This window comes from Micromys minutus (genome assembly GCF_963924665.1).
Source record: "Micromys minutus genome assembly, chromosome: 2".
NCBI classification, from domain to species: Eukaryota; Metazoa; Chordata; class Mammalia; order Rodentia; family Muridae; genus Micromys; species Micromys minutus.
In genome coordinates this window covers 77,645,543-77,661,664 of record NC_137971.1, presented here as the reverse complement: position 1 = coordinate 77,661,664, position 16,122 = coordinate 77,645,543, and the positions used below count along the sequence as shown (strand labels likewise).

Sequence of the window (16,122 nt, the reverse complement as noted above, 5' to 3'; positions counted from 1 at the left end):
CAGATGAGGATAAAGAGGACTGGATCCTCTGCTGCCTTTCGGGGTCATTTCTCCTTTCCTTGTCTGATGACTGCCTTTCCTCGTGACTACTGATGAGGCAATGACCTCACTCTTTGGGGAAGACCATGCCCTTTTCTCTCATGGTGTGGCCTGTCCCTTGTCATAGAACAGCACCATGCCCCAAATAATCAGTTACACTAAGAGGCACATACACATGAAATCTGGGAGTCATTTCCTGGTAGCCTCCTAGAAATCAGATATTTATAAGATCAATTTATAATAATGTGAAGCCCTTTTCTCCTACTGGGGGATATTTGTATTCCAGCTCAGAGCCTTAGAGACACACTTGACATAGTGTGACATAGATGGGTGACCTGTATTAACACTCACCAATAGAGCCACTTACATTTCTATCATCACTGGAACTCAGTGATAGAAACTCTAATGGGTCAGGCCAGCAGCCCTCATGCAACTGTGGCTACTTCATCCTAATGTTTACATTTCAACTGTAGAGATGAGCAGTGTATGAAAGCTGTTTGAAAGAGCTCAGATGGAAGTGAGAGCTGTATCATGACATTGGAATAGAACATACAGTGATAGATGGCTTGTCTTTTTCCTTCCAAACCCCTGATGCTCTGTCTTTTTCAAGGACTGTCACTGGATCATGGCAATGAATGATATACTTTCTCTTCTTTGGAAAAGACAGAGAGCCAGGACACAGTATAGCTAAACCCTTTATCTTGGAAGTGGCCTCATTAATTCAAAGTGGGTCCAGATGATGAGAGAAGTCTCTGAGCATTCAGCATTCTTGTACAGGAAAATATATATGACACATTTTAAACATCTCTGTTAGTAGTTTCTAGAGATTTTCAACACTTTAACCATAATCCCACTAGTTCCCATTTGGAGTCAATAATATTGTTATTTCTATCATATATACAACAGAACGGGAGCTAAGGGACTGGAGGAGGCTTGCTTGACATCCCCCAGCTACACAGTGGAGGAGCCAGGATTTGAAACTGAATCTGCATTGCCCTTTCAACAGGCACCTGCTTCTTGCATGAGTTCCCAAGCTTTATGTGTCCAGTTTGGGTGCCATATTTGCTCATTCCTAAAAGCCCTATTTTGTGTGAGTCACATTCATTTAAAATTAATCTTGATTCTCACAGTTTTAGGAAACTGTGAGAACTTGGAGAGGTGAGGATACCAAGATTAGGGATCTCTGTCCCCAAGGATAGAAGTATGTCTTTGAAGATGTTCACTACTCAAATCATGCTTTGAGGACATAGGACCAGGGAGTATCTTTTCTTTTTTTAAGCTTTACAATATAGGGTACTTGGCTGCTTCTCTGTCAGTTGTGAATTTCCTGGATCTATGTTTTGTTAGACCCCCTAGGTCAGGAGGCATGAATGTAGGGAACCAGGTTCCTTTCCCACTGGTTCTGCATTAGCCTACTACAGGAATTCTTTGTCTTTCTCTTAGTCACTTAAAAGTCAATTTATCTCCATCCCACTCCTTCTCTTCACCTTCAGTGGAAAAGGAAGGCCACCCATCACTCCACATTCAATTTTAACACCATGAAATGTGGTTCCCTGTGCTGTCATTGATTGATTTGTACAGTTTAGAGAAAGGGATGCCTTATGTGTGAGTCAACGCTCTTCACTGTTTCTCAGGCTAGCCTGTCCACAGAAAGAAAGATTTCTTCATACACTCCATCTTCCATTCAGGACATGAGCTGTAAAAGGCTCCAACCGTGGCTTCACAAAGATGTTCTGAAGTCTCATCTCTAACTGTCTTTACTTGGCATCAATCTAGGATGCAGAGCCTCTGCTTGCATTGACAATGACAACTGTTTTCTGTGAAGCCTTTCTTTTGCCCAGGATTTTGTTCTAACATCTAAATTAGTTGAAAAGAATTCCATTGACCTTAGATTCAACCAAGATCATCTAATCCACCTTTCTAGAAACAGAACCTGACCTCAGCCTCTCTCAGTTCATTCATGAATCGGTCTCCCAGCCTGTTCTAGACCCAGAGTAGCCGAGAGACAGCTGTCATTTGTAACCTGGACTTGAGCTTCATGTGTGAGAGGTATACCTATGGTGGAACTCAGCCAAATGTGAATATGGGTTGGTGAGGGGACACATGGCAGACTGTTGGAGAGAGTTGTAATTTGTAAGTTCTTGTGGCTTGCAAAGTGTCACTGAGTAGGTAAAAGTGTTTTCATTTTGGCTGGGTTTTGGACTCACTTGGGCATGATTTTGAAGCCTTGGATTCCTTTTGAAGGTCCCACCTGAACACACGTGGGCATAGCATCTGGAAGCATGTTTTTCACAACACCAGGGGAGTCTAAAGTGCAGCTGAGGCTTAGAAGTCACTAAAAGAAAAATACTGTAAAAGCTTCCTGTAATACATTGGCATTTTTCCCAAGGGGCAGTTCTTATAAGGTTGGAGGTGTGCAACTAGGCTAGGAAGCAAGGGCATGGCCTTCTAACCCTGAGCTATATTGTGAAATAGCTCCCCTATTACTGTCATCAGCCATATACAGGTGACGGAAATGTCTCAACATGGTGATAGCAAGCCTTTAACTCCCAACTTTTGTTTCTTAACTAAGGAGATTAGATGCTTGGTTTAGACAATGGTATGTGTTGAGAATTGGAGTCATTATCAGTGCATCTGTTCCAATGATCTCTGTCTCTGCTGGATGGTGAAGGTCTTCTTTTTATACTGTGGTTATATACTTTTACCTGGAGAAGTCATTGTTTACACTGAAACCATCTCAAATGCTTTAAAGAATACTGATCTCAGGAGTTCATTCTGGAATTGGAATTCTTCAAAGCTCTCCAAGTGTGAGGAATACTTGGTTTAAAGTATGCCAATGTAAGTCTACTGCAGATTTAGTGCCTATAGGAATCACATAGGAATATTTTAAAATCCAGATGTTACATCACTTGACTATGGTTATAGTTCTTTTTAAAAGGTTGCAGGTGATGCGGATGTTGCTGACAGGCGCAAAGTCCTAGTGAGAACATATTTTGTAAGAAAATCTATCCTGAGCTTTCTAAGAAAATAAATAAGAGGAACAAGGTAAACAGCTCTTTCATATGCACAAGGGTTGATGTTTAAGTCCCAGAAATCAGGTAAAAAGCCCAGTATGATGGCAAGCACTTGTGATTCCAGTGATGAGGGGCTGCGGCCAGAAGTAGTTCCTAGGCTGGCAAGTCAGCCTAGTAAAACGAGTTGAGACACAGCAAGAGACTCTGTCTTAAAAAACAAAGTGAAAAAAAAATCCTCAAAAACCAAAATGGACAGTTCCTAAAAACACAGTTGACCTCTTATCTTGATGTTCTCAGTTACACACACACACACACACACACACACACACACACACACACACACACACACACACACACACACACACAACTGCCCAACCCACGATGATAATACCGGTTATTTTTTATGGGAAGAGAGAAGGCAACTTTCAATTTTCATATCTAGAATTTTCTCAGACACTTCCTAAGTCTGGACAGTTTCAGAACCTCGGACAGAGCACAGTGGCTCATCTTAAAGGAGAAAGACAGGCTGGTAAAAATCTGTGTTGAAAGCCTTTGTAAAACAATGACGACATAAAAAATATTACTGAGAGTGATCCAGAGAAGATGTAAAAGTTTCTACTTGTTTTTGCCTTCTTCATTTTTATTTATATTTTATATGTAGTTCTGAAATGCAGCTCCGCCAGATTTCATCAAACACACAAATTGGGTCATGAAGAGGAACCACAGGGTATTATGCCTGGATGATTTCGGATTCCTCATTAATGGGATTGGAGTATGACTGTGGCCTAAATATCAAGTTTGGATGAGGAAAAGGCTAATGGGACCAAAATGCTAATTCAGGACCAGGAACATGGAGCGTCAATGACAACATGTCAAGGTGGCCTGCTGAAGGGGCTTTTGGAAGCAGGCAGGCCTGGACTCAAATACCAACTCATGAGTTACTTATTGTCATCTTGAGTAAATATTTAATTTGATTTCCATGAGACTCTTTTTTTTTTAAACCGGAAAATGGAGTTGAATGCATAAGGATAGGTCACAAGGACGAAGGTGAGGTGACCACAGCGGTCCTTTGCTTGAGGTGCTCAGTGGATTCCGTCCAGGGTCTTGAGCAGGGCACAAAGCCCTGCATGAGCTGGCTCTTGCTACCCTGCCCGGCCTTGTTTCATAACATCCCTTTGCTAGATCATGATGCATCAGCAGTTCTGGTATGCTATCCACCCGGTGATCAAGGTCTTTCCCTTTGACTGTGGCTGTTTTTTTTTTTTTTTTTTTTTTTTTTTTTTTTTTTTTTTTTTTTTTTTTTTTTGTTACACGTGCTCCAGGTCTTTGGCCACCTTCCTAGGTAGTGCTTCCTTGAATGGGTTATCTAATGTTTGTGTGTGACCTGGATGGCTTAGTACTGCTGTTATCAGTGCTCATCCCTGCTGGCTTTAATCCAACCTGCTTTCTCCAGTATTATCTCTCCCCATGGAGAAAACCTGCCACAAGAGGCTTATATGTCTTCTTCACTAACAAATTACTCACTAGAATAGATTTTGACATACAGCATAGTTTAATAAATATCAATCAAATAAATAAACGACTAAAGAAATGCCCAGGGCCCAGTGGTTTTGAATGACTGAATTCTATTCTTAGACATATTTAAGTTGATAGTCTGGTTTTGGAAGTACTGGGGACTTATATGAGAAATTTCTAACCACGAAAGTTTAAAGATAGCCATGAAAGGTATATGATGCATTTTGGATTTTTAGAAAATGTGTAGTGAGGTTATTGGAAGCCATGTTTACCAACACTTAGGCTCTATGTTCTTGAGTAAAGGTAATTTTTTGGTGTTGGGTTTTAGTTGTTTTTTTTTTTTTTTTATTTTGATCTTTGGATGATATAATTTCAAAGAGCCTCACTGTCCCACTCAGAGTTCAATGACAGTAAAATAAAACTCCAACTTTTGCTGTTTATTCTGTAGTTGCTTTTGGTCTCTCAGTCTATCCTTGATTTATTCTACATTTTCTGCTTGGGGATCTGGTATCTACAGCTGAATCACCTGCTCTCTCTTGCTCACAGGCTTCTGTTTGAGGGTTTAGCAGTGGTAGACACCGACAAAAAGCTCAGGGAACATCACACAACCTTCCCCTCTGGCATCTTAAGTGTGACAGCAGTATGTAAGAGCTCCTTCCTGGAAAGCCCCTTTGCCAAGATGCCACCTCACATTCTACTACAATTCTACCCTTTCATTCAGTGTCATGGTAGGGAGTGAGGGGGCTTCCCCATTATTTCTCAGGTGTCCCAACAGTGCTTTCTGGTTTTTAAATCTTGCTCAGACCATTGTAAAACATCTCATGACAGCAGTCTCTACAGTCTGAGTGTGGTTTGGCTCTCTATGATGCAGACTCCTTTTTTGAAATGGAAACAGGGAAGCAGACTCAGAGCGGCCCCTGAAGCTCAGCTGTAGTGTTAATAGACAGCTCTATGCAGGTTTCTTCTTTGGATTCAGTACAAACCCCTCCTGCGGCTGTTTTAACTCACTCGCTCTGGTTACATCTCACTCGGAAAGAAATACTGTGTCACTGTCATTGTGTAGGTAATAGAGCTCATGCACAGGGTGACATGCTGTGCGGAGAGTTCACGACAAGGTCTCTCCTCTCTCTGTTGCCCTATTTGCTCTTTTGAAACTGGGGAACTCTTTTCTTTTCTTTCCTTTTTGGCACCACAGTAACACATTCTCTCAACAAACTCATGATATTCACAGTATCTATTTACTCCTGTAGATTCAAGCCACTCATCCTTCTTGTTGTGTCTGGCAAGTATTTGGATTAATTGCACACCCTTCAAGGAGGCTGAGCCATCATTTAGCAGAATGTATTAATAAAAGGATCATTATCTAACAGTTCAGCCTCCATTGGCTCACTTTTATCCTGACTCTCTGAGCTGGTGAGCAAAATTAATGAGGATCTCTGTCCATGGCTCTCAGATACTGTGACCCTTTCAGCATCTCCCCCACTCCCTTCTGTACTTCTCTTCAGCTATGTCACTTTTAGTCTTTAGGCTGATGCAAAGATGGATTCTGACAATAGTTTGTGGGTGGCTGTCAGAATTGATGGTGGTTTGTGTGGGAAAATGCATAGAGAGTTTGAGAGCTGATAGAATCAATTTAAAGAAAAGTTCCACTTTACAGAGAAATGTCAAGCTTTGTGTTTTAATTATGATGCAGTTATAATATATCTCATGCTTGGGCGATCTGGGCTTGAAGAGCTGTAAAACCACACAGAGTTCCCAACTCTAGAAAAAGGGCATAAAAATAAGGTGACCTTTTGGAGGAAGACCCAGATGGTCCAGTGAGAGACAGTGAAAAGGGTAACAGAAAGAGTGATCTAGGCTTCATTCTGGACATATGCACTCACCTCTTTGTATTCAGCATCCTCACCTGTAAAGTGCTGTACATGGGAAGCTGTAAAATCCTGATACTGATAGGCTCCCTATGAGGTACTTACTGGAAATGTAATCAGCTCCCATTGTGAAGAGGAAATTGAGACTTAGAGAGATTGAGAACATCGTCCAAGGTCACACAGCTTACAGTGTCCCACTCCAAATTATTGGTGTCTTACCCTGAGAGCAGCTACATGCCTTGCAGAGAAATGAAAAATTATAAGTAGTAGTGCTTTCCTGATTAGGACAATTTTTCAGGTTATAGCCTTGAAGACATACTGAAGTCATAATCTGGTCAGTAGTACAGTTAGGGCCTGAATCCATAACTGCCTGATGTGGAAGTCTGAGCACTTTCCCATGTGCTAATTCTATTTATGATTAGAGCCTTCTTTGCCTCAATGATGCACAGAGAACACAATCACAATAGAACCCAGATTTATATCTAGTAATGAGTAATTTAGAATCACATGAGGCAAAATTTTGTGGTCTAACCTTCTGAAATACATATGACCATGAAGAAGGTACGTAGCATTCTGTTTTTTCTTTTAACCTAGCCTTTAATAGCTGAGTCATCTCTCTAGCCTTGAATTCTGTTTTTATGCTAATATTTAACCCAACATAAAAATAAAATGTTCGTTTAAAAACTCTTATCAGTTCCAACGGAGAAATAAAGACAGCAACCTTCCCACCAAACCTTTGGCCCAAAATGTATTCTGCCTATAAGATGTGCAGGGACAAAGATGGAACAGAGACAGAAAGAGACCAATCAATGACTGGCCCAAATTGAGACCTACCCTATGGGCAAGAACCAATTTCTGACACTATTAATGATACTCTGTTATGCTTGCAGACAGGAGGCTAACATAAAACTGTTCTATTAGAGGCTCTACCCAGAAGACAATAGAAAGAGATGCAGAGACTCACAGCCAAATATTAGATGGAGCTCAGGGAATCTCATGGAGGAGTTGGGAGAAGGACTGAGAGGCCCAAAGAGGATAGGAACTCCATAGGAAAACCAATAGAGTCAATCAACTTGAACTCTTGGGGACTTTGAGACTGAACTACCAACCAAAGAACATACAAGAGCTGGACCAAATCCCTCTACACATATGTAGCAGATGCTCAGCTTCATCTTCATGTGGGTCTCCCAACCTCAGGAGCAGGAGGTGCCCCCTGAATCTGTTGTCTACCTACCTGTGGATCCCATTCCCCTAACTGGGCTACCTTGTCTGGCCTCAGTGGGAGAGGATGCACCTAGGCCTGCAGTGACTTAATGTACCGGGGGTCGGGGAGAATATACCCAGAGGGAGGCTCCTCCTTCTCAGAGGGGAAAGGGAGAAATGGTAGGAGAATCTGTATGAGGGGGTCCTGAGAGGAGAGGGAGGGCTGATATTAGGATGTAAAGTGGGTAAATATATACATTTAAAAACTTTTATTGGTATTTTAATATATGGGGACTATTATACTAAATGAAATAACTTAGATCTAGACAAACATTATATAAAACAATAACAAAACCCTTTAACAAACAAACAAACAAACAAACCAAAAAACCTATTGAGCCCATAAAAGTAGAGAATGATATCAGAAGATTGGGGAAGTGGGGGGTGGTTGTTGACTAGGGAGTACAAAAATTCAGTTACACAGAAGAATGTTTTAAGACCTGTTCCTCAGAAGTTCTCTAATCCAAATAATGTAAACTTCAGAATAGACACGAAGGTAAGTTTCAAATGTCTCAGTAAAAATACATGAGGCAATGTGTTAATTTGCTCGATTTAATCATTGCACATTTAATACACATATCAAAACATCACATTGCACCCCATAACTGTATACAATTATGATTTATCAATTAAAAACAATATGAATAAAAACCATCATTCTGCAGTTGGTTGAGCATATACGCAAATAGCAAACACCAAGTGCGCACCATATTAGAATTTATTAGAATACAAACTAGTCCAAACACAATATATTATCTATTTAAGAAAATATGAGCATTTACTGTTTCTTAATGGTAACTTCATGTTCCATTTTTGAGCAGTAGTAATCAACATTAGAGTCATTAATGCACTTCCAAAGGGCTCCTCACGTTGGACAAGTAGGCACCAGCTGTGCAGAATAACCCTTTCCTATTGCAAGGTGGTTGGAAGAGGGATGTTCATTCATTAACATGGCTTATCTTTTATGGTTTGTCTGCTGTCCCCCTTATCTCTTTCCCCAGGCTTCCAGTTGCTAAGAAAAAGACTCAGCATGTACATGTGTGGCATTGTCACCATGTCCAAGGACACAAATCATACAGCAATGGAGGTGATAGTGAGCAGTCTTTGAAAGAAGCACCACAAAAACCCAGGCTAAGGTGTTTGCCCTTAGCAGCAGCTGTTTATGTGACAGGCTTCATCTTCCAAACCTGGCCTGAAAGAAAAGGCTTGCAATCTTTAAAGTTAGAAAGAAAACATCTTCCTCATTGTTTGCTATTATTAATAATATCAATAATAAATAAATATTTCTTCTGAAATCTTAAATCTTAAACTTTAGAATATATATACATACATACATATGTATATATACATACATATACAGGCTATGATTTTCAGCAACCCAACCAAAAGGGTGTCCATGTGTGTTTTAAACAGAAGATATAGCAACTCTCTGGAGTGCTTTTATGGATTAGTTTGAAAACTTGCTTAGAGAAATGGAAATGTAGTCAGAAGAAAGAGATGCTGTCATACCTACCTAATAGAACCTCTACTGTTAAGAAAAGTAATAAAGGAATGTCTGGGGAAAGCATCCCCAGTGCACACCCAGCTTTTAAATTAATTAATTGCTTTTGCTTTACATACAATTAAAAACACAGAGCAGGCAGCATTGAGTCAAAGACTTACTTTTCATCTTGTGTACATTCTCACAAAGGAATTGCTTAACCTTTATACATATTGCACTTTGAATCATTTATCTATAGCTCAAACTAACATTTTCAGAGATATGCATTTTAAAAAATAAGTAAACATACACATATACTATATACTCAGCACAGGTAGCCTTTGGTTAATGTTTACTTATGGGGGAAGTGCAATGGAATTGTGTCACACACACAGCTAATGAACATACATTCAGTTGTACATGCTTGGGGTGGGGGAAGAAAGAAATGCAATTTAAGAGATATGGGGGATTTGCTCGAATTTCACTCTTTGAGCATATGCTCTGGGGAGCAAGTGAGATGAAAGCTAGAACTCAGCTCATCCCTTGCATGAGTAATTTATGCAGACTTTTCAGTGGGTGTGGCTTCCTGTATCCAGGTAGTCCTGATGTTCTCAGATATGTCACAATAATAGTACACCACCTCCCAAACATCAGCTGACTCTGTATTATCTTCAGCCAAAGTATCAGCAACTTGTCCCAAAGCTGGATCAAAATGTAGCTTCTTGGGTGTTCAAAGGTCTTTTTTTCCTAAGGACTGTTTACAGAAACCACAGTCCCATAAGGTCATTCACTTTTACACTGACTTCAGAATCTAACTATTCTCCCATAAACCATCTAATAGGGAAAAGAACAATACAACCTCAAATTGCACTGGGCTAGTATTGAATGGCCTTGTTGGAAGTTTGGGACTAGTGTTGCTTCAGAACCCCTTAAGGTGATAGGGTCATGCCTTCCAATTTAGAGAGAAAATGCATTACAAATTAAGCCTATGGGACCAAGTGTTTCAGGTGACTCTGTTTAGTTTGGTCACCAAAAATTTTATCAGTTTCAAAAATCATTTTGGAAGATTTCTTCAAAACCAGAGATGATTTCAATTACTGAGAATCTAGAAAAGGGGCACAAATAAAATGCAAAATAAGAGTAACTCTAGTGTGGACATCCCTTTTAAAGCACACCACACAACAGTTTAGTATAGTTATGTCTGTGTATGTGTGTGTATGTGTGTGTGTGTTATATGCCTACACATAAATGGTGATTCTCAGGGAAGGCCCTATCCACATGCTTTAAGATTTCTTCTTAACTTAAACAGGAAAGAGAAAAATGATAAATACATTTTAGTATCTTTGAATCATTTGAGTTAAACAATTTTATTGATAACTGGTACCCCTTCCCGACTGAGTCACTTATATCAAAGGACAGACCGGTGGTTGGCACAGCCACCCCTCTATGTCAGTTTGTTTGTATTTAGGTTCTTATATGGCAATGCCAGCTAGGCTGTGTTGGGAGCTACAGTTTCTAACCCCTCAACTAGTATCTCCAGTCAAGACGTCACTTCAAGTAAAGCAATGTTGGTGAGGACTTGAGCAAGCAAGGGGCAGGACTAATGACTTGACACATAAAAGGCTTTTCTGGGAGGCATGTGTGGTGCCACAGGAAGATGATTTTGAATGCAAAGGTTGTATATAGCTGACATGGGAATGAATCGAAACAGTAGCAAGGGTGGGCTTGATTTTTTTGTTTTTCTGGGCTCAAGAATTCCTCCTTTACCCCCACGCACCAGGCAGGGTCTTTGTTTTAGAGGAGACATAAAGTCTATACAATATGGCAAATAGAAAACTGCACCTTAGACCCCAAGTCTAAGGGACATAGTCATGTTGGTTTGAAGCCTCCCCATAGACATTCCAGCAAGAGTTTGGATGGGATGTGACATGTCCCTTTCCCCATGTTGTCAGTCTTCAGCCAGAGTGGCCAGGGCCACTTGGAGATCACAACTCTGTCTAGGACAAAGGGCACCTTTGAAAATAATCCCAAATCAGTCAGCCCTGTAACTGCTGGCAATGGCACAGGGAAATGATAGATGACTTCAACTCTTAGAAGAAGAGTGTGACTCAGCTACACACCATGGCGGCTTGGTGGACCACACACATGAGTGGTTGGTTCCTAGTGGCTGTGGATGGTACCAGTACTAACTACTTCTCTACTGTGGTCTTTATTGGTCACAATATGATGGCATTTGTAAGTGCCAATGGCGTCTTCAAGCCAGCAGGAACTTTGGCTATCAGTGTGACTTTGTGAAAATAAGTGCATTAAAAAAAAGAAAAAGAAAAAAAACCATAAAACACCAAGATTCATGCCCTCCTTTCTTCTCTTCTGTCTCTTCTCATCTGCCAGTCTGAGAGCCGCTCAGTCTGTGGAGATTGGAAATCAGGTTAGCACTCTTAAGGAGAGCTGTTCAGCCAGAGGATGGGATACCCTCTCATCTGGAAATAGATTATACACAGAGGCACAAGTGCCAGCTCTGTGGGATCACGGGGATACTTTTATAGGCTTTCCATGTTTGTCATACTGGTACACCAGCATCTTGATGCAGTGTGAGTTTGCTGGTGATATCCAGGGACTACTTGTTATGGAAAAGTTATGGTTGGTGTAGAACTGTACAGGCTGCTTCTGGCACTTGAACAAGGCCTTGAGTGTAGCAGCTGCCATGGTACGGAAGCGCTTACTGATAAAGCAGTAGAGGAAGAAGTTGATGGCTGTGTTCAGTAGAGCCAGCATGTTGGCAACATCCAACATAATGTGGACCAGCCAAGGGTTCTGGATGGGTGCTCCATAGAGGTGGTAGAGAATCATGATGATGCGGGGAGCCCAGAGGGTGGCAAAGATGGAGGTGATGGTGAACAAGATGGCAGTGGTCTTCCCTGTGGAATAGCCACGGAGGCGGAAATTGCTCTTTCTCCTAAGCTTGTACACGATGATTGAGTTCAAGATGAAGAAGATAGAGCAGGGCACCAGGTACACGGTGAAGCAGTGGATCCAGACAAGGACATGGTGCATGGAGGTGCTGATGTAGTCTTCAGTCCAGATGTTAGGCCACCAGTAGTAGGGGATGCTGGTCAGGAAGCAGATGATGTAAACACTCAGAATGACTTTCCGGGTCCTGGCTGGGTAGGAGACTGTGTGGTATTTGAGTGGGTGACAGACAGCGATGTACCTATCAACTGTTAAGGGGACCGTAATCCAAATAGAAGTGTGGATGGAGGAGAACTCTAGCACTTCTATGATCTTGTCAGGGATCGGAGGCATCTGCATGGTCAAAATGAAATCTTCCAACAAGAAATCCACAAAGACGATGAAAAAGAGGACCAAGATGTCAGCAGCAGCAAGTGCCAGAAGATAGTTATAGGAGGACTTCTGTCTTCTGGCTACCAGCTGAGAGAGGATAATGACTGTCAATATATTTGCTGTGGAGAAAAGAGAATCAAGGTTATCCCCAAGGCAAAGATGACTGTTGCCTACCAGTGAGGCCTTGAGGTTTTTGAGGTTCACCAACAGATGTCAGAGGCTCACATGGGTGTTTCTGGGGGGACACTCAGCACCACAAATCCCACAAATCAAACAGCTGGACACAATCTGAATATATACTCAGGTTGTAGCTTATTTTTGCTTCGTGCAATTGTTAGAGGTGTTGCTGACATTATCCTACAATAGATGTGAGGCTGGATCCCTGAAAGCTCAGGAGATTCAGTGCTGTACCACCGAATCAAATCCTTCATCCCAAATGTTCGTCTGACTGACTGTGGAAATATAGGAGTGAAGGTTAATCCTGATTACCAACTGGGCGATCTGGCATTACCCAGAGACAAGCCTCTGGGCATACCTATAAAGAATGGATCGAGACAGGAAGACCCATCTTAAACATGGGTGGCACTGGTCCTTGGATTGGGGTCCTGGATGAATACAAAGGGGAAAGCCAGCTGAGTATCCATCTCTCTCTACCCCTAACTCTGCATGTCATATGACTGGCAGCTTCATGCTCCTGCTTCAGTGACTTTCCCTCCATGACAGGGTGTGACCCCAAAACAAACCCTCCTTCTCTCCAGTTGCCTCCCTCTCTAGATAATATATAACAGCGCCAAGACAAGTGGGTATTGCAACAGGGGTATGATGCCACTGCCTCCAGGCTCCTCGCTGCATCCCTTCCTTGTTACAGTGTTGGAGATAGAATCCAGGGTTTTACATATTGACACATGCCCTCCCACTTGGCTACATCTTCAGCAGCATGACCTTTTAATAACCTTTATGGAACTTAGATTCTAGGACCTCCTTTTAAGCGCATTTAAAGATGACCTTCACATTAATTTTAAAGTGAATCATATTGATTTTTGGAACAAGTGATCAACATACATTGTGCACACTTAAAAACAATCACAAAGACATAGACATTTCTCTACTATTTGTGTTTTCTAATCATCCAGTCCTGGTTTCTTAGGGTAATCACAGCCAATAAATAATTTAGACACACACACACATTTATATATACCAAGATATCACACACATGTATGGTTTTTGCTCAAGTAATAGTATTTTTGTTCCTAAGATCAGATGGGAAATGGGTATTTAAAATACATTAACACATGTATGCACCTACACACACACACACACACACACACACACATATACACACACACACAATCGCTGATTAGTTTTATAAACATGAATTTCCCTGAAAAAGATGCATTTAGAAAGGCATTAGGGAATAAGCCAAAAGCAATAACTGCATGGGTGATGTCTGAAAGTTATTTAGATAAAAGTGATTCTCATTCATTCTTACGATCAACTCTGGATGCTGTCAGTCTTGCTTGCAAATGAGGGTCACGGAGAGCTTATGTCCTTTGTCCAGGAACAAAGCCAGAATCTGCCCCCCCTCTCTCACACACTTACCCTTCCTCCTCCCTCCTCCCTTCCCTTTATCCCCTGCCTTGCTCTCATTCCTTTATTTCCTCTCTTCCTCCCATTTCTTATTTCTCGGTAGCCATTTAAAACATTACCCACGTCTGATGTCACGGTGCATGCCATAACTGCCGCATGTGGGAGGCTAAAACGAAAGGATTGGCAAGGAGCTCGAGGCTAGGCAGGGCTGCATGACAGGACTCTGCACCCAAACACAAGGCAAAGCGTAGTTCACATAGAGAACCTTCTATCTTCAAGCCCACCCACACAGCCTGGTGCACTTGTCCTGAAACTAAGGGCACTTGAACATTTTCTTATATTTGGTTCATTACTTTATAAAAAAAGGAATGGCACTGTAGGCAGATGCAAAGTCACTCTTTCCTCTCCTCTCTTTCTCTCTCTAGGGGTAACCAGAGTCTGCCCAGGGTGATGTTTGCTGCTGTTGCTCCTCCACACAGTCAATATCCGAGTCATCCCATTCTTTTCTATTGTTATTCAGCACTGTGTTTTTGAGGCCTAGCTATGTAAATGTTTGGAGTTCTGACAACTTCATAAAGTTGTATCTTACGTGTGTATTACATATAGTTTATTCTTTAGTCTCTCTCTCTCTCCAGCACTTTTATTTCAGGATTTTTCCATTATGAGTATACTGGTTCATATCTCATTATGACTCTCACCGAGAAGCATGTCTATGTGAGATTTTACTGGGTAGCACTCTTAGAAGTGCATCTATGTTTTAGCTGTCGTTATTCTTACAGTCGCCAGATACCGGACAAGAAGCAACTTAACTGAGGAATGGTTTATTTTAGCTCTCAGTCTAAGCCACAGTAGTGAGATCATGAGGTAGCAGATTACATTGTCTCTGCAGTGGGGAAGCAGAGACACAGTAGGCCATAAAGCTTGCCTCTCAGGCATCAGGGTCTGTCCTAACACTCAGGTTCTAGAACAAGGCTCTCCTCTCAAGGATTTCACAACCTTCCATGCTCTGACTGACTGGTGATTGATTGCTGAAATACGTGATTCTACAGAGCACATCTTCTGTATTAGATAATGAGAACTAACGGTAAGATGGTTTTACTAATTCACATCCCCAACAGTTGAACATGAAAAGTCCAGCTCAGCTGCTCTAGATCCTCTCAGAAGCTGGCACTGCCAACTGTTGTTCTGTTTAACTCTGTGTCCTTCTTGCTCTTGAAGTGCTTGGGTATAAGCACAGTGCTGGTTATATTAGCCAGGTTCTATTGGTCAAGCCCAGGATCAAGGTTCATGCCAAGATCATCATTTAATAATATTTATGCCAAGGGGATGGGGACCCACTCACTGTACCTGACAGTGAACAGCGGTGAGTGTACACTCCATGAGGATTCTACCTCAGAACACATCACCCTTTAAACAACGGTTTGCATTTGTATGCTTGATATCCCAAAAGTTTGTGCATTCAGCAACTTTTAAAAACGTATTTATTCATTTACTAGTTTATTTTTTTGGCAATATTTTTTAAGAACCTGTATGTGGGTTGCATACAGTGTGGAGATGGTAAATGAGACAGATGTTGTCTATTTTGCTTTAATCAATCTTGGAATTTAAGGATGGAGAAAAACATTGGCCAAAGAACTATAGAAGAAAGTGCATAAAATCAGGTTATAGTGTGTGCCAGGAAGGAGTGGCTGGGAGCATTTCTGAGGTGGTGATGATGTTCAAGCTGAGATCAAGGGACAAACAGGGAGGTAAAGAGGGAAAAGGTGTGGAAGGAGAAGGCATTTCAATAAAGGAAACAACATGTGCAAAGGCCCAGTGGTGGGAACACACGAAGCATTGGGCTTATTAAGGCGAGAACACTTCTATTGATTTGTGCTTGCTCTGTAAGCATTTTTGCACTTAATAGCTCTCTTTTATTAAACAGCTTTGTTGTGCTTTCTTCAAGAGCATTTCAAAAATGTTTTATTCATCTGGAAATCCTTCCACCAAGTATTTAGCATCTCTATTTGCAGGC

General features: G+C 41.3%; 1 protein-coding gene across 1 annotated transcript in view; it reads right to left on the bottom strand.

Annotated features, from left to right (window-relative positions):
* Window positions 1–11,705: 11,705 nt before the first annotated feature.
* Window positions 11,706–16,122, bottom strand: part of GPR139 (G protein-coupled receptor 139) — a gene marked incomplete at both ends in the record, with an annotated part of 39,313 nt that continues 34,896 nt past the window's right edge. Inside the window, one exon of the mRNA XM_080911555.1 lies at window positions 11,706–12,640. Coding sequence (XP_080767681.1) covers window positions 11,706–12,640 — 935 coding nt within the window. The remainder of the gene's footprint in view (window positions 12,641–16,122) is intronic.